The sequence below is a fragment of the Mustela nigripes genome, chromosome 13 (genome assembly GCF_022355385.1).
Source record: "Mustela nigripes isolate SB6536 chromosome 13, MUSNIG.SB6536, whole genome shotgun sequence".
Classification (NCBI taxonomy): domain Eukaryota; kingdom Metazoa; phylum Chordata; class Mammalia; order Carnivora; family Mustelidae; genus Mustela; species Mustela nigripes.
The window spans coordinates 83,912,229-83,930,477 of record NC_081569.1 but is presented as its reverse complement, the minus strand read 5'-3'; the positions used below and the strand labels follow the sequence as shown (position 1 = coordinate 83,930,477).

At 33.8% G+C, this 18,249-nt stretch overlaps 1 protein-coding gene across 6 annotated transcripts in view; it reads left to right on the top strand.

Moving 5' to 3' along the window:
- The window catches only part of RALGAPA1 (Ral GTPase activating protein catalytic subunit alpha 1), a 246,928-nt gene that overhangs the window by 221,403 nt on the left and 7,276 nt on the right, over positions 1 to 18,249 (top strand). For 5 of the 6 annotated variants that reach the window (XM_059373090.1, XM_059373085.1, XM_059373089.1 and 2 more), the window contains one exon: positions 15,307 to 15,431. In XM_059373090.1, coding sequence (XP_059229073.1) covers positions 15,307 to 15,431 — 125 coding nt within the window. Of the gene's footprint in view, positions 1 to 15,306; positions 15,432 to 16,028; positions 16,060 to 18,249 lie in introns of all 6 variants that reach the window. The other variant, XM_059373086.1, reaches the window with a different exon arrangement.

Here is an 18,249-nt window from a genome sequence, read left to right as displayed (position 1 = left end):
TTTTCTTGCAACCTTGGTCTTTGTCAGCTAGGTGGGGGTTTTTTGGTTTGGTTTTTTTTTTTTTTTTTTTGGTCTCAAGCTCAGTTTGTTGGTTTGATCATGCAATTGGAATTGAAATGCAATGCTGGGGAGGAAGAATAGGCAGATTCTGGGTAACCAGTGGACCTGAGGGGTATTTCAGGTTGATCTTAGCCATCGTTTTTTAGTTACCTGTTGAATGTGTGTGTATGTGTTGGAATTGGGTTGTTCTGTTGTTTTAATTTTGTTTGGCTTTTTTTTTTTTGCAGTGGGAATAATAAATGTCATAGTATTAATTTCATGATCATAGCTATCATTATACTATACCTTAAATAAACATTTTAAAGCAATTCTTTTATGATCCTAAAGATATTTCATCTATGTACAAATGTTAAATATGATGCTATGTATGTACGGTTTCTTTTTTAACAGATTATGCAAAGAAATTTTTAGAAGTTACCAGCATATAATCTCATTGTATTAGGGTTCTCAGAGAATCAGAATCAATAGAATGTAGGTACATATATACATAAAGAGAGAGAGCTTCATTTTAAGGAATTAGCTCACACAGTTGTGGGGACTGGCAAGTCTGAAGTCTGCAGGAGTTCTTAGAGTTGATATTGTAATCTGAATCAGAAGGCATCTGAAGGTAGAATTCCTTCCTTCCATGGGGACTTTGGTCTTTTCTCTTAAGGCCTTCAACTGATTGGTTGAGGCCCACCCATATACATTATAGAGTATACTCAAAGTCTCTTGATTTTAAATGGTAATCACATCTGAAAAAAATACCTTCACAGCAATGCCAAGACTGGTGTTTAGCCAAAAACTGGATACCATGACCTAGTCAAGTTGATAAAATTAACTGTCTCACATATCCCATTTTTCTTAAATTTTTCTTTTTAAACTTTCTTACTATAAAATATAATTTGAAACAAGAGCATAAATTCTAAATGTAGTAAATGGTGAATAACTAAGTCTAACTACCTCCAGCTCAAGAAATAGAACTGTATGTTATTCTATCAAATTATTTCCTGATCACTTTTTATGATAGTAGTAAAGATTTGAGAAACATGTAGAAACAAATCATAGCCTAGCCTAGAAATGCATGTAATAAAAAATATGTGTTAATCAAATTATCAGTAAAGCTCTGATCAGCAGTAAGCTATTAGTAGTTAAGTTTTGGGAGAGTTAAAAGATTTGGGGGCTGCATGGGGTGTTAGCACCCCAGCCTCCCTGTTTTTTAAGGGGCAGCTATAGATGGTAATTTTTTCTCCAATAAACTTAAAACTTAATAGGGGAGAGAATAATATATAAATTAATAATTATAAAATATGATATAGTAGGGTTAGAGATAAAATGCTGCGTGAGTTCTAAGGAAGTTATTACTTTGAGAGTAAGAAAACAAAGGAAGAATACATAGAAAATCTGGGCCTCAGAGGGTGAGATTTTAGCAGATGAAATGTAGCGTGTCTGTTACAATTCTTGTAATTTATATTTAGGGGCTTTGTATGTCTGTATATAATATATATGTGATAAATAATTTATAATGAAATATTTTGAATTATTTGAAATATTATGAATTTATAATGAAATAGTTTATAATATTATAAAATTAAATGGCATCTTTAAAAAACACATTCTTTCTAGGTTTAATATTCTTTCCTACCAAACCAATATTATTTGATTTGTTCTAATCTGTTTAGATTTGACCTTTTTGTAAATGCCAGAATTGGGTTTCTGTTTAACTTTATCAGGCAAATTACCAGAAGTCAATGATCATTCTTCAATTAGTCACAGTTTGTTATCCCTGCAGTTCTGCTACTCAGATGTAAAGAACTTGTTGCAAAAGTATGAGAGCCAAAATGAAATGAAATGTAATTGATTGGCTCCACTAATGTAGTTTGCCATTCATTATGATAGAACATTATAAAACCTCTTAGGGAGGCCCATCAATATTGCTGCCATCTCGTGTTAGAAGAAAGTGAGTTTATTGAGAAACTACATAATTTTATGTATACTGTCTTTTTTTTTAAAAAAAGGATTTTATTTATTTATTTGACAGAGAGAGAGAGATCACAGGTAGGCAGAGAGGCAGGCAGAGAGAGAGGGGGAAGCAGGCTCCCCGCTGAGCAGAGAGCCTGATGTGGGGTTCCATCCCAGGACCCTGGGAACATGACCCGAGCCAAAGACAGAGGCTTTAACCCACTGAGCCACCCAGGCACCCCTGATTCATTATATTTTTATTAGAGGGCATTACAGTTTAATGAAAATAATTTTCAAAGATCAATAGTCAATGAGGTTACCCCTCCACCTCTTGTGGGCAGAGGGACAGGCAGGATCTATCAAGGAGAAAAGTGAGCCAAAGACACTTGTGTCTTGAAATGCCAGATGTTGTCTTAAGAGGAGTACAATTTAATGTCCCCCACCCCCACTCCCCAAGGAGGGAGACAGCAGGGGTTACAATCCTGAAGGCTTATACCCCCTGTTGAACAGCCAGGAAGGCGGTAGCCACAGGAGAGCTGAAAGGGGCAGCTGTGGGAGTCTACATGAAACAAGAAGTTTCACTTCTTGAACCTTCGCACCACCTACATGAATGATTCCAATAGGAGCCCTCAATATCTTAAGGCCATTTGTTCTACATACTTTCCTACATACTTTCTAAGTGAAAGTATGTAGAATCTCTATACTTTCTAAATGAAAGTATGTAGAACTTCATGGACAAATTGGTTATTTGTTACAAACTCCAAGATTTATGATTGTGGTCATTCATACTTCAAAAGAAGAGAATTCTTTAAATAAAATGTCTCACCAACTAAGTGATCCAGGCTTTGTGGCATTTGCAGCCTTGGTGCATTTGATATTAACCGTTGTGGTAGGACCTCTCTAAAAGCAGACATTCTTTCTTACTTAACAATGTGCTCTGTAATGGGAGCATTTCAGTCTCCTCTGTTGAAGAAATGGGCATCACTGTTGAAGGGTTTTGTGTTGTTTTAAAAGCTTGTGATTAAACATCCCCCTCCCCTGGCCTGGATTTTACTGCTAAACTTTATAGTCTATGTATGCACACAGTGTAAACAGGAATCCTGCATATGTGCAAGTCTTCTATTGTGATGCTAATATATTCTTTTATCAGTTTTATTTTTTCAGCTTTCCTTTTTTAAAAAATGGCAATATGGGGGGCGCCTGGGTGGCTCAGTGGTTTAAGCCGCTGCCTTCGGCTCAGGTCATGATCTCAGGGTCCTGGGATCGAGTCCCGCATCAGGCTCTCTGCTCAGCAGGGAGCCTGCTTCCCTATCTTTCTCTCTCTCTCTGGCTGCCTCTCCGACTACTTGTGATTTCTCTCTGTCAAATTAATAAATAAAAGCTTTAAAAAAATAAATAAAAAAAAATTAAAAATGGCAATATGGGATGCCTGGGTGGCTCAGTCGTTTAAGTGACTGCCTTCAGCTCAGGTCACGATCCCAGGGTTCTGAGATTAAGCCCCATATCAGGCTCTCCACTGAGCAGGGAGCCTGCTTCTCCCTCTCCCTCTTCCCGCTGCTCTGCCTACTTGTGCTCTCTAGCTCTCTGTTGAATAAATTATAAAAATCTTTTGTTAAAAAATGGCAATATATGCCTATTGATGATGTTATTGGTATTTTGAGAGATTTCCATACAATCGTTGTGGGAATATTTTATTGCATGCCTTTAAAGTTGTTAGTTTTGGTCTAGCAAATATGCCTTCATCCTTTCAAAAAGATATAAAGGCAATAAATGTAGGTCTCTGCTATGTAATAAATTTTTTTATAATAGTGAAGTTTATCCTATAGAATTGCACCAATGTCTGAAAATAGCATCTTTTAATGTTCTCTAGAGATGATCATTTTACTAATAGAAACCAATAATATCTACTTTTCCTGTATTTTAACAATGGGAACTCACAAAAATGACTTCAGTATATGAGCAACTTCCATTTCATTATATTAATTGCAGAGATATTTTCAATTTTTATCTCTTCTAAGAACACTTAATGCCCCAATGACAGATTTAAGTATTAAAAAAAGGTTATACTGAACAACATCAAAATGACTTCAAAATAAGTATTTTTAAGGTTCTCTCAGAAATAAAGGAATAAAATCTTATGAAATAAATCATTATAAAAGGGGAAAAAGTTACTATCTCAATAGAGGTTGAGTAGCATCCAGACTTGTTCATGTAAAAAAAAAGTTTGTATTTCTTTACCTCCCAAAAAAGGTTGCTAAGCAATTTGGGATCTTTCATTTACTCACCACATACTTCTTGACTACCTACTATATGGGAGGCACTGTGAAAGAAAAGCTAGCAATAGAAAAAGAGTCACTGCTTTCAAAGCGTACAGTCTGGTACAGTCTAGATGGATGGATGGGTAGGTGAATGAGTGAGTAGTTAATGAAGTGTCCTCTGATGAGGAGTCCAGCAGTAGTGATATCTACAAAGTAGAATGGTAAAAGTGATTAATTTCATTACAGTGGGAGAGGATAGTGGGGAGGAGGAAATTAGGAATGGTTTTACCAGGGAAGCACAAAGGGATAAAAGTGTAACATGGCTCAGAGATAGGAGTTTCTCAGTATTGCATGATATAAAGCAAAGCAAAGAGTAATAGCAGATGAGGTCCAAACCAAATAATGCAGTCAAGCAGAAAAACAAAATAAAACAAACTTGGTTTTGTAATGTTACTACCGATAATACAACAGCCAGTGTCTGAGGTGACAATTCCTTTTGCTTTTATATAATTTTTATGTCTTGAATAGCAGGGTAAGGTTGAATGTATTTTCCTTTTATAGTAAAGCCTTTCTAAAATGAGTTAGTCTATAGATTAAATAATTTTTATACTTAGTTATACTGTAATTTCCAGGCTAGTTAATAATAATAGCTAGCAATAAGACTAAGGAGTTCTCTGAATGTTTGATAATATTTACATCCATTTGCCATTTCAAAAAGAGCATTTGAAATTTTCATCATCTTGAGTTTTATGATGGACTCAACATTCTTGCATAACAAGCCTTCTTTACACGTTTCCTGTAAAGTAATTTTAAGCCTTTTTGTGCTTTTACACACTATCATGCTTTTTTATGTTACTGATAAATGAGGCTTTTTTTTTTTTCATCCTATTCTGATAGCACATTGGCTTTATGGCAAAAATAGCAAAGGGAAAGAAAGCACTACCACCATCTTACCTGTTTTTTCAAATCCAGTGTGGCAGTATGGTCTGCATATGCCAGTCTTAACAGTTGGATCAGATCGTAGTGCATGCAATACAAGGAAGGTAGAGAACTCTATCAGGTGTTGAACTGTCTTTAAAAATAACAAAATGAAGTTTCTTTACTTCCATCTTCATTAAATTTTCACCTGTGGGATAGAACAGGGACTTTTTTTTTCTCTGTTAAACCTTTTTTTTTTTTTTTTTTTAATATTAGTGATGAAGATGCACTGGTATGTTCACATTATCGTTCACTACACCTACTGCATAATGTACAAGTTTTATTCTAGTCTTTGTTTAAATATAAAAAGAGCAGTAGAGTTAGATGCTATTTGTGGATTTCAGAGAGCAAAGAATGAAGGATGTAAAGCTGAAATTAGTCTTTAACCTTGTTTGACATAGGAATTGCAGTGCTTTTAATCCGTTCTTTTCCTTTTACTAAACATAAGGGGTTTTTCCATTGAATTTTTAATAACTCAATAATGGAATTAAAATTAAACTATGGGTCACAAATCTCCCCATTTTCTTCTAACTGCATTTCCTCTCAAACACTAGAATACAGCCTATTTAAATCTTAACTTTTGCTTGCCAAACCACTGTTACCGTCCATCTGTTCATGCCAATTGTAAAGAAGGTTTGGTTTTTAGTGAAGCTTTGCATTTCACATAAGGTATGTGAAGTGAAATTTCACAAGGGACATGATGGATCCTGATTCATAGTGATAAACCTTTGGGGCCATCAGGGTTGGCATATGGTCCAGTATGATATGAAGGCTTGGGTTCCCTGGCTTCACTTCTTTGGCGTGAAGCTGATAAAACCTGGCTCTTGAGTATTATTTCACTGGACACCAATCATGGGCAGCAGGAACTGCCCATTTAACTCTCTGTGGGAAGGAAGCCCAGAGAGCATTCACAATGGTACCATTGTCGAGTTGCAAACTGCTCTGAACAGCTTGACAGCACTAGGGAGGAGGGGAAGGGGTTGCTTTACTAATTGCTATTCAGAAAAGAGAAGGAGCAAAAATAGCTGTTGTAGAACTGATGTTTCTACATTTACTTACTCTTGATAGGAGTGTTGACTTTTATTTAGCACATACCTACTATAAAAAGAAAGCAAATAAATATATTTAAGCAACCACCTGTAGTAATTCCTTGTTAACATGGCATTATCCATTTTAAAACCACCAGATTATAACAGAGCAAAAGTCAGTTTTGATATGATAGATGAAAATGGATTTAAACTAGCACAGTCCATATATCAGATAAAGTTAAACACAAATTTGGCTTAATTTCCTTTATACTGTGGGGTTTTTTTTAGAATTTCCAAATATCTGAATACCTACAAGCTACATTAATATAGAAATGTAAATTAATCTTATGCATAACAATTGCAAGTGCTAAAATAATCCACTGTAAATAAACTAGTCCTCAAATCTTAGGGTTAAATACCAGATTTATCATTTAAATGAATAGCTGATAACTATTTCAGTCATTTCTGGTTCGTTCTCTCTATCTCCTTGAAGTCTGTTTCAGGTATATTTAAAAATAAGAGGGATGTTTCCCTTTTTATGAAGCATTGTATGCCCTGGTATTTGTATAAACACTACTGCTGGCCTTTCCTTTTTTTCTGGTTGGTCTAACCAAGTATTTGGTGGTTCTGATGCAAAGAAACAATGATCTACTTCAGCTTACTTCAGCCTCCAGGATCCTGACCCTATAGCATATTTCCATAGATGATGATTTCAGCTGAACCTAAGTTGACTAAATTATATTGCAGTATTATTATTTCTGCAACATGTCCGTTAATTTATAAATTTTTTTAAATGGGATAGTCTTGCTAAGTTGGTGAAAAATCAAATGCATGTTTGTGAAATAGTAACAGTCTATAAAATTTACTAGTCGTCCATCTCCTCATGTCCCCTTAAACGCTGTTAGTAAATGGGCACCAGTGCAGTATTTCAAAAACAGTAATTCATTGAATGCCCATTCTTCCTTTTACTGCAGAATAGATTATATTTAAGTCAAGATTAATGGGTAGATTTTGATGTTAAAGTCCAGTCTCTAAGCCCATAATTCCCTAGGGGCATATAGTGCATTAGTTTAAGCCAATATACTGTTTATCATAGATTCTATGACACAGTCTTAAATGATAGTTTGTTGTACTTTGTAACTACTTACCATGATAATAAATCACTTTTTCTGTACTCCTGATAATTAGAGCATTTAAACAAAATCTTAATTATGTTAGTACACATTTAGGTAGAGATAACACATAAGTAATTGTACACTGTAAAATTTCACTTACTTTTTTTCCCTTTTGCAATCTTCTAGCAAGAATCCAAGTTTAGTGTTTAGTTCAAACACATACATTTCCTCAATTTTAATGCACTGAAATTTTTGTTCTGAGAAGGAACAATACAAAGTGTTTTTAGTCATTCCCCAATGTTTATAAAAGTCTTAGACTAATACTTGTGATTCTCTTAACTATGAAAGTCTTGTTATTACTTAATGATAATATTTTCAAGTACATCTTACCAAGAATAAGAATCTAAAATTTTAACTTCATTAAATTTGAAATCTAAGTAACTCGGTTTTTCTTTTAGGTGTTTTACTTCATACAACTTTCATGAAAGTGGAATATACATATTTCATAATCATGTTAGTGCTTTTTAGAAACCACCAGTGATTATTGGATTATTAAATCAGGAAGGATTTTCAGAACCTTTAGGGAGGTTTAAATTTTTAATCCTATTTATTTAAGGTTAATCTTTTTAAATGTATTTACATGAACTTTGGTAGAATTGGGCTTATCAACTTTTTACTTAATGTTTTCATTTAGTAATTGACTGATTTATGAGCAATTATATATGGTCCAAATTTTATTCAACTCCAGCTTTCAATAATAGGACTATCCTCACACTGCCTTAGCACCTGTTATGGATTTTGAGTCATCTGGCAGCCCATGGGACTTAGATAAAGAAGTACCAGGTGTCCTGCCTGTCTCCTAATTGAGACGCAGTGAAAACAATATAGACTTGGCAGTATGGTTAAAAGGATGGATTAAAGCCCAGCTTTGTCTACTCTGACAAATCACAGCTTTTCCTTCATTGCATAGATAGTAGCAACTACTAAAGAATTTCATTAGTATAATGCATCATAAAAATTATACACAATAATTTGTTATAACCTGTTGCAGACTTTCAGAAGAATTTCTATTAAGGTAGTACAAGTAAACAATATTAATACCAAGATTCATTCCATTTACTTAGGGGAAATTTTTACTTTATGTGAACTACACTGTATGTGTCTTAAAGAAATTAGCTACTGTAAGAAAGAAATAGAGTATTAATTTACTAGATCTTGCTTTATAATGTACGCAAGTATAGTTTACTCTCATCTTATAAATGAGGAGTGCCTGGGCCATGGGGTACTTAGTTGTCCTGTATATTTCAAGAAAATATGACCCTTTACTACTGCTAATAGCCTGCTAATGTGATCCTTGAGATGTACTTACAAAATATATCTACATATATCCTGTATCTCCATAAAATTCTTATTTTTCAGTATTTCTCCAAGACCCTGTATAATGACATTGCTTTAGAATATTTGAGGATATTTCAAGGCGTTTTAGAAGTAAAAATCCAAATGTGCTTTATTTTCTCATTTTTAATTAGAGCATGCCAAGGATTTTTCCTGTATTGTATACGATATCTAGTATATAAACACAAACACTTTTCAAAAATGGCGGTCTTCAAATTTAAACTAACAGTCTTTGTGCTGGCCATCCCTGAGCTAACTAAAATGTCTCTATGCCTTTTCTTTTCCTACACCAAACTGAAATCATTGAGATTGGATATAGAAAGAGCACTGGACTATTAAATGACCAAGGTTCTAGTGCCAACTCTACAGATCAGCAGCTTTGTTTTTCTGAGCAAATCTCTGTCTGTATTCTCCATCCAGGCAAAGCTTATTGCTGAATAAACATTTTGCAAATTTTGCTAACTTTCCTGAAAGTAATATTGGCAGATGATTGTTGTATCCTTCCTCTAGATCATACTGTCCTAAAATAGTCTCAATAAATGATGCCCTGGGATAAACCCTCTCAAGGGAGCCTTTTTCAAAACCTGAATATTTAAATTTCTGAATATTATTTTTCAAGAGTATTGTTACATCTATTCTTATAGTGTACCAGAGCAGTTTTAGAAATCTGCCTTAAAAATAAAGAGAGAAAGAAATCTGTCTAAAATGGTTTTGAAATTACCCTTCATATGATTTTTATTTAAAGAGTCTCTCAGCATTTCTTCCCTTTCTCCTTTCTTTACAGAGGACCACTGAAATGAACAGAATTAGTTTGTTAACTAAATTTCTTGCCTCATACCATTGTAGAATTTATGAAAATTTTAAAGATTTCTTTAAATTTAAAAAATTGTCACAACCAGTGGGGCGAATATTTCAGTGCTAAATTGTAATGAGTTGTAATTACTTCCAAGATTTATAGAATTTCTGTTTTAGGCATTTAGGATTTTGGGGGGAAAGTTATTAGTTTTTTTTTTAACATTAAACTTTATGTGTATATTCATGCATACATGTTTTATTCACTTTTTCCTCTTCCAAAGAAGGCAGCAAGATCAAGGGTAGGGGTGGAACCAAACTCTCACAGGAAGATTCAAACTCTGTCTCTAAATCCAGTCATAGCAAAGTCCCAACTATATTGGCCTTAAAGGGTTTTGCTTCTGGAGAGCCAAACTGGGATTAATGGAAGGAGATTTTGTGTATAACGGTCTCCTTATCAACTATCAGACCAGTTTTATTCATTCCTTCTATAACATACTAACAGTCATTGAGTACTTCTGGGTCTTGTGTTAGGTGCTGGATATGTAAAAATAAAAAGGACATGGTCTCTGCTCCTATGATATTAGTCTCCCCACTTGGAAGACAAGTACAAAGAAAAAGGCATACTTAGTGTTTAACAACTGGCTCTGAGAACAGTGTGAGGCCCTGACTTGTGGCATTTGTCGAGTTCTGTGATGTGAAAACTCCTACCACAACCGTCTTACAAACTTGGTGAATATTGTAAGTAGTGCTCTCCATATTTTAAGTCAGGAGGCAGAACTCTCCTCCCTCTTCCTACAATTACTGTTCTTGGAATCTTCCATACAGAGAAGGGAGATAAAATCCTTAAGTATTAAAACAGCAATGAAGCCACAGAAATATCTGAGTGCAGGCAAGTGCTTACTAATTTAGGAATTTCAGAATGGGTCTTAAATCTCTGAGGCCATGATATGGAGTGTAGATGTGAACACTTAATACTTTGCCTTTACTTATAAAGGAGCCAATATTTCTTTCTTGCTAAGGAAAGAAAACATTAAATCTGAACTTAAGAGGAAATTAAGCAGTGATTGGTCTCAGACATATACTTAAAATTGTAATTTTCAGAAATACTTTTGGTGAAAAATACTTCATACTCATTCTTGCTATGTACATTATACATACACACATACACTTCCATTTTTTGGAAATGTTACCAACTACAGTTGGTAGTTACAATTACAGTTGAGCTAAATATTTATAAAACCTATTGGGCATGCTTTGGAATTAGTGATCACAAAACTAAAGGTTTTTCCCTTTAAGTAAAAGCAGTTCACAATTACATTCGATTATTAAGAAAATGGTTGTGGAGAATGAAAGGTTGTTGCTTCTTTAAAACCAAACCTACCTTTTCTATATCCTCCTTATGCATTGGTAAAATTGAGAAGTGTACTAATTATTCTTCTGTAGTAGCTTTTCCTCCTATTGTCTTTTTCTCATGAGAAATCATTTTCTCTGTCATCAGAATAAGTCAAAAGTCTCTCTGTACATACCACAAACAAGAAATATTGTCGGAGTTCTTGCACATGAAGACAGGTATATTCCTTAAACTGATGTTGAAAATTGCCCTCAGGGAGACAGCACCTGCTATTTACAAAGACTTGAACCAAAAGCCAGAAAAACTATGTTTAACACAGATGTAGGCGGACTTTTGGGTTACCCTATATTTATATCCTTTATCTTCAGCATCCCTATTACATAAATAGGAGCAGGTGGTGGTATCCCCATTTAACATATACTGCTGCACGGAGAACTCATGCATCTCTTTCTAGGACCAGGCTGAAATTGAACCCCAGTTTCTTGACAGCTGGTATTGACACAATGACAGAGGGCCATAAATAATTTCATATGTAAGTTTAAAATCAAGAGCAGTTACCTAAAATGAATAACAGTGTTAATGTAAATAAAGCACAGATTAAAGTGTTTATACTAGAAAAAAAATGTTTAATTCCCTTTATTATTTTTAGAATAGTAATATTCCTTCCCCCCTTTCCTGCTTCTGCAGAAAGTAGAAGGAAGGAGGATTAGTGGATAATTATATTGCTGTGATTGCAGCACCTGTGTGTTATTTCTTTTGATTGGCTAGTTCTGTATTAAAGATTCCTACCAGCTAAAAGTCTCCCTCATCAAGTGGTGTTTTATTAGCTAGTTTTGGCTTGGGTTGTTTTAAATTTACAACAAAAACCTTAATTCAACTTAGACTTGTACTTCAAATTTTACTTTGAATTTCTTTACCATTCCCTGTCTGTCATCTCACCCATTTGTTTTTTGTTTTTTGTTTTTTTTTTTCATCTCAGTGCCAATGGCAACGTGCACTCAGTAGGAATAAAGCTTGAGCTATCCTGTTGTTGCTAGCGATCAAGTTTGTGTATGCCACTCAATTTATAGGTACTAATAACTCTTCCCTAGAGAGTTGCCTTTTAAGGAGTAAGTGTCTGATCTATTATGAGGAGATAGAGGAATTAACCACTTTGGATTATGGTTACCATTTGCAGATGCTAACAGCACTGTTTATTGTTTTAATTTTTTTTTCAGTATTCCAAAATTCATTGTTTATGCACCACACCAGTGCTCCATGTAATATGTGCCCTCCTTCATACCTACCACCAGGCTCACCCTACCCCTTTCCCCCCTCCCCTCCAAAAACCTCAGCTTGCTTCTCAGAGTCCACAGTCTCCGATTTCCCCCAACTCACTTCTCCTCCCCATCTCCCAATGTCCTCTTTGTTAATCCTTATGTCCATAAACTGATTTTATCATCGTCTCAATCGTGAAATTTCCTGTTTATGGACTCAGGACTGTGGTTTAAGTAGTTAGAGTTCCTTATATCTCTTTTCTAGAAGGGGGGAGGAATGTAAGTACTGTAGATTAGATTGGTTTGTTTCAATGTTGTTGATTTGGCTACATCAAACTTGGAAAATTATAAAGAATATTTAGCTTTTAGAAGGTGAGTTACCATAGACAACCCCCCAAAAAGGAACTTGCAGACATTAGCCTGCCTAATTTGTGAAAAGTGCTATGGTTTTTCATTTAAATTTAACCACTAATTTTTTCACTGACTCTGACACCTAGACTTGAACTTTTAAAAACCATTTTAGAGCATCATTTTACTTAAGATTTTTTTAACTAAAAAGAAAATCTGTGTTTTTATATAAAATGAATACATTGTAGCTGGGTAATTTCAGTAATATTCAGTTTATATTCTTTATATTTGAGTTTCTTCAGAGTTTTGTAATAGTGAAATAGAATTGTACTCCATATGTATTGTATGTAGATATTCATGCTTTTATTAAATTTTACTACACTGGAAATACCCTCCCAGCCTTAGAAATATTAACATTTGCTTTCCCTCTGCCTAATTTTTTTGTGTAAACTCTAAATATAATAAGATAAAGTAAAATATTTCATTTATAGGTCCTCTGAAAGTAGAGCATTTTAAAAGCAGGTAGGTGTCTCCACCCTACTTTTCATGAAGCATTTTACCCATTCAAGCAGACTTTTAAAAACAGCTTGTTTTGATAGCAGACTGTTCTCCTGTGGGCCTTCAGCCTTTGCTTCCTGGCAGCACCTTTGGTGCGAAAAGAGAGTGATCAATTGGGAGACTATCAGTGCCAGCATGCATAGAGTGATAAGTTAACACACCACTGGGAATTTCTAGGGCCCACCAAGATACTTCACTTCTAATGTGCTAACAAGCTCATTTTTCTACCTCTTGCCTCTTCAGTTATTTTTTTTCTCAGAAGAGCTTAGAAGTTGAGTGCATCAGGCATAATGAAAAGCTCTGTAGGAGGGAGAAGCAATAACCCCATTTTTCCCTTTTCAGCCAAATAGAAAATTAGTTTCTGGTAATACACAAAGGCCAGTATTTTTTGTACAAGGGGCACTGCTGTGAATCAAAGGACTCTATTAACTGCAGAAAATTCGGCAGCTGTGAATCTCCCCCAATGAAAAAAGTACTTTCCAACAAGTTCTGAGATATGTGGTATTATTTAGATTGAACCATCAGTTTCATCCTCTTCCACTTATAACCATATACCTCCTTTTTAAAGTGTGCTATATTACTTTTCTAAGATAACATTCAAAAATATCTATGTTTCTTCCATAAAATCCTTTCCACTGATCATTTTAATATAGCATTTTCTCCTGAGAAGTAGAATTCTTCAAAGTTCAGTCCCAGTGTACAGAATTGAAAATAATGGGTGCCAAGAAATTAGAATTCAGATTTCAACATTTAATGCATAAAATAAGTTGTAATTCGAGAAGAGAGTACTCAAGCTGTTTCGAGGGCAAAAGACAGCACAGTCTAAGTACCTAATGAGTATAGTCTTACCTTTAACTCTAAGCTTTTTGCCTCTTCTTAATCAATAACCTTTTGTAAATGTAACTATGGCTGTGTTAGCTCCAACTGAATTATCACCTTAAATTATCTTCCTTACAAATTTTTTTTCTTGGCGTTGGTTGTAGGATTAGTTTACAATTTCTAGAAATGAAGAGCTACAGTAATTGAATCGCAGTTTTAAAAAAAGAATAAAGAGTTTAGAGGAAAATAATGGGTTTTGAAAAATATTCAGTGACGAAAGAAAAATCAATAGGCAAATTTTTACTAGCCTCATACTTACAGAAATGTCTTCTGTAAAGCCTGTCAACATAGCACACTGATACAGCATGAAAACTTTTAAAAGTTGTAGAAGAAAGGTTAACTGATTTCTCAGTTCAGGAACTATACGACATGAAGTCAGCATGTGAGTTTTTCCTGATAATTGTATGTTGCTGCCTGCTGCTCTACATTTTGACAGCCATTTCCATAGTTGCTTTCATGAACAACAGAAATATTCTCTCTCTTTCTCGCCCTCTCTGTGCTAACAGCACAATCAGGCCTGCTGAAACAGGAAGCCTGGAGAGGGTTGTTTCAAAGCAACAACACTTCAAGGTACTGGTTGCTTGTCAATAATATCAGAGAAGAAAATGTGGTGAAAGGGAAGTACAGTATTTTTCTGTCAGTGTCAGTGCCCTGTAGATGCTTTGTTAGACGGTATTTAGGAGTCCTGTGGACTCTTTGCAAATATTCCTGCTTGTTTCAGTGTTATAATTGACTAGATATTTTTTCCTGACATACAGATTCAACTGTGTATTTATCTTAACCACATGGAGTTATTCAAGGATTACAGCAACAGTAGTCTTCCATTCGAAATGAGAACAATTGTTGGGAAAATACAGGGATTTTAGAAAAAGAAGAAGATATGCAGGAATTTTTCACAATAAGTATAAATGAAAAATATAGAATTACAGACAGTATTTTAAGCAGCCTTCTAATATTTATTGTGTGGCTTTTCAGAGTAACCTGCAGATTGAAGCCAATTTAATAAGATAAAATGAGCCTAGGCTGACCTGATAGCAGTTGAATCCTTTCTCAAGTAAATGGTTACCTTTCTTTCTTTGAACAGTTTAGTTATATTATCATTGTTTTCTAATAAATATCTCCCTCTTAAGGTGCCATGTATAGTGGTATCACCTGAAGAGTAAACTTATGTTAAAAACAGTATTTTTTTGCTCTTTAAAAAGCCATACTTTGAAATGATATGTGAGAAGTGAATACATTTATTAAGAAGTAATAGCTTAGCAATCAGAGTAGTCCTTTTGGATAAGTTCTGTTCTTTTCCACTATAAGCTGCATTTATGTACATCCTTAACTGAAGGAAATCAGCTATGAAGAGAGAGCACGATACCTGCAAACAATTGTCCAGCACCATTTAGAACCAACAACATTTGAAGATTTTGCAGCACAGGTTTTTTCTCCAGCTCCCTACCATCACTTACCATCTGATGCCGGTAAGATGAAAAGCGAGTATTAGTTACTTGTCATTACTGGAACTTGAAATGCAATACCCTTTTTTTCTAAACTCTTAAAATAGTAGAAAACTTGCTTGAATAAAACTCCAGTCATTAAAATACGTTTTTCATTTTTTAAGAGCTGAATTTGGCCTATAAATTTAATTTATGCTTTCTTTTACCTAAATGCAGTTCCTGTAGAAGTCAACAATCTTCATTAAAGTACATGCACCACATTTTATCTGAGCTACTGGCCAGTGACTGTTGTGTTTCAGGGGATCATTACTGAAGTATCTGCAAAAGAAACACAAGTTGAGCACATACTCTTTCTCGCCTTTAGAGGATCAAATTTTATGGCCAAGAATATTGCCTTATGTCTGTAATTTTACAAATACAGTTAAACTGTCTAGATTTAGAAGTGCTTGGTATAGTAAATTATTTTTTAATATTTAAAGACTGTAAGAGGGTACTGCATTTTTACAAATAACTAATTTTGAAAAAAAATCAGTAAGAAAATAAATTGACTCATGGCCTTCCTTTTCTGTGATACTTTGCACTCCTTATGATTGTTTCATTTATTTTATTTTCCCTCTTTAGATCATTAAATATCAGTTCTGTTTATCTGAAGGTAAGACAAAGTGTCAACCAAAACACCCTTTGTTCTTTCCCCATTTCCTTTTTTAAAAACTAGCAAGCACTAAGCTTGTAATTCAGACAATAAGCAAACTTAACATTGCCCTCATTCATACTAAACATTTCAGAAATTGTCACTAAATTTCTTCCAGAATTCTAGTTACTAACCCAGGTCTGCATGAAACACTAACCCTGGTTCTGGGATAAAAATAACTAATAATTAGAAGCAGCCGTTGGTTGAAATTAGTTACACCTTCTTTTATTGAGTTTTTTTGTTTCTCAGCATGAAAAAAATAGTACTACTGAGCTGAAATGGTGTGTCTTTGTATTTTGTAATGTGTTGCATTGTTATTGGATATCTTAACTCATCAGATACTTACTCTATTATGTGCCAAAGTACTAGGCACCTGAAATACAAAGATGACTATTTTAATGGTATTCAAGGGAGCAGGAAAAAATAATATATTTGAAGTTCACCATAAGAAACCTTCAAATTCTCTTTATGATATGTAAGTTTTCTTTATATTAAAGAAGTTTTAAGAGGCATAGTAGTCCTTTTCTGGCCTAGTTTATTTTGGGAAAAAAAATAAAGTTTCCATTCCTGTCATCATTTAATTGGCCATTATAAAAATAATCTTACCCAAAAATCTTAGAGCCCTTTCCCAATTAATATAAAAGACCTAGGAAAGAGGAAAATTATATAGACTAGGTTGATTCATTTGAAAGAGAAAGAGGTTAAAAAGTCTTTAGATTCACTTCAGTGGATCGACAATCTAAAATAACTCAGCTTGGCATTAAGAATGATGCTTAAAAAAAAAGATACTAAAAGCAAATTAATAAACAAATAAAAACTAGTTAGGTACAACTGGAAATTTAATTCTTTAGTAAGAGACTATCTGAGAAATACCAGACTAATTAAAACAGGTGTGAATAACACTTTCATATATCACATAGTTGAATCATAAGTTTCACAACTGAAAAATATTGATAATAAGAATATTCAGATTAGCTTTCCTCCTTACATTTATAAAAGCCATCAGTTTTCATGTTGTAGTTGTTTATCAACTGGAGTCCTTCATATACCTCTTCTTACTTAGTGTCCTCCTACTGTGTATATTATCCTGCACATTTGGCCAGATATATAATATGGGATAGTAGTATTCTTGCTTTCTGAGACAGAACAACAAAGTCAAGGTTCTATTGGCTTCATTTTTCATGTATTTTACTACTTCATTAAAATTTCATTATCTCAATAGTAATGAAGATGTGAATTTTAACATAAACTTAATACTATGCTACAAATTATTTTTAGGTAATTTTTTTAGTTGTCTTTGCCCTTAGGAACCATTAAAAAACATGCAGTCTAAGATTTTAAAAGGATGTTTTTATCTGTAAATAACTCGCTCCAGTATTACTGAATATATTTGGAGGGTTTTTTGGGGTTTGGTTTTTTTGCAGACTCTAATACTTAGAAAAGATAAAATATTTTTTATCAGAGTGGTTCTCAATTCAACACAATACTAAAAAAGCGAAATATTTGCTCCTTCTGTAGGAACCAAAACATTATGACATCTGAAGAACGATTATCTTTTTCTTCTGGTCATCTCAGATTTTGATTATCCTATCATAAACCACTTCATACACATAGAACTCCCTTTAAAGCTGTAAGTTGAAGTAAGAAGTGAAATAAGCACATAATAGCAATAGGGACCTGACTTATGGTTTGCAAAAATTACATAATAGTGTGAAGTTTTTTAGGTTCACTTTTACTTTTTTAGCATAATAATAAAATTTAGTTGTCACATTGAAGAAATGCATTCATAATTGCAGTTGATAATCAACATTTGATTGTCCTATGCATATTCCATATGCATAATGATATGCTAAATGATAACAAATGCAATAATTTGAAATTAAGTTTTAAAGAAATGCCAGTATGATCATATAATAAATATATTCTTTCTAGCCAGTCCTATTATATAATTCCATTCTGTAGCATAGTGTGGAAAAATACCTTTTTTTTTTTCTTTTTTTAAGTTTACTTAACTTTAACTTGGTTCAAGATGATCTAAAACCTGCTTTCTGGTTAACACTAATGTACCAGCTGTTTGAATTGAAATTCAAGAGAAGATTATTCTGGATAATTTTTAGTATTATTTAAACAAGTATGAGAAATATTTTTGGT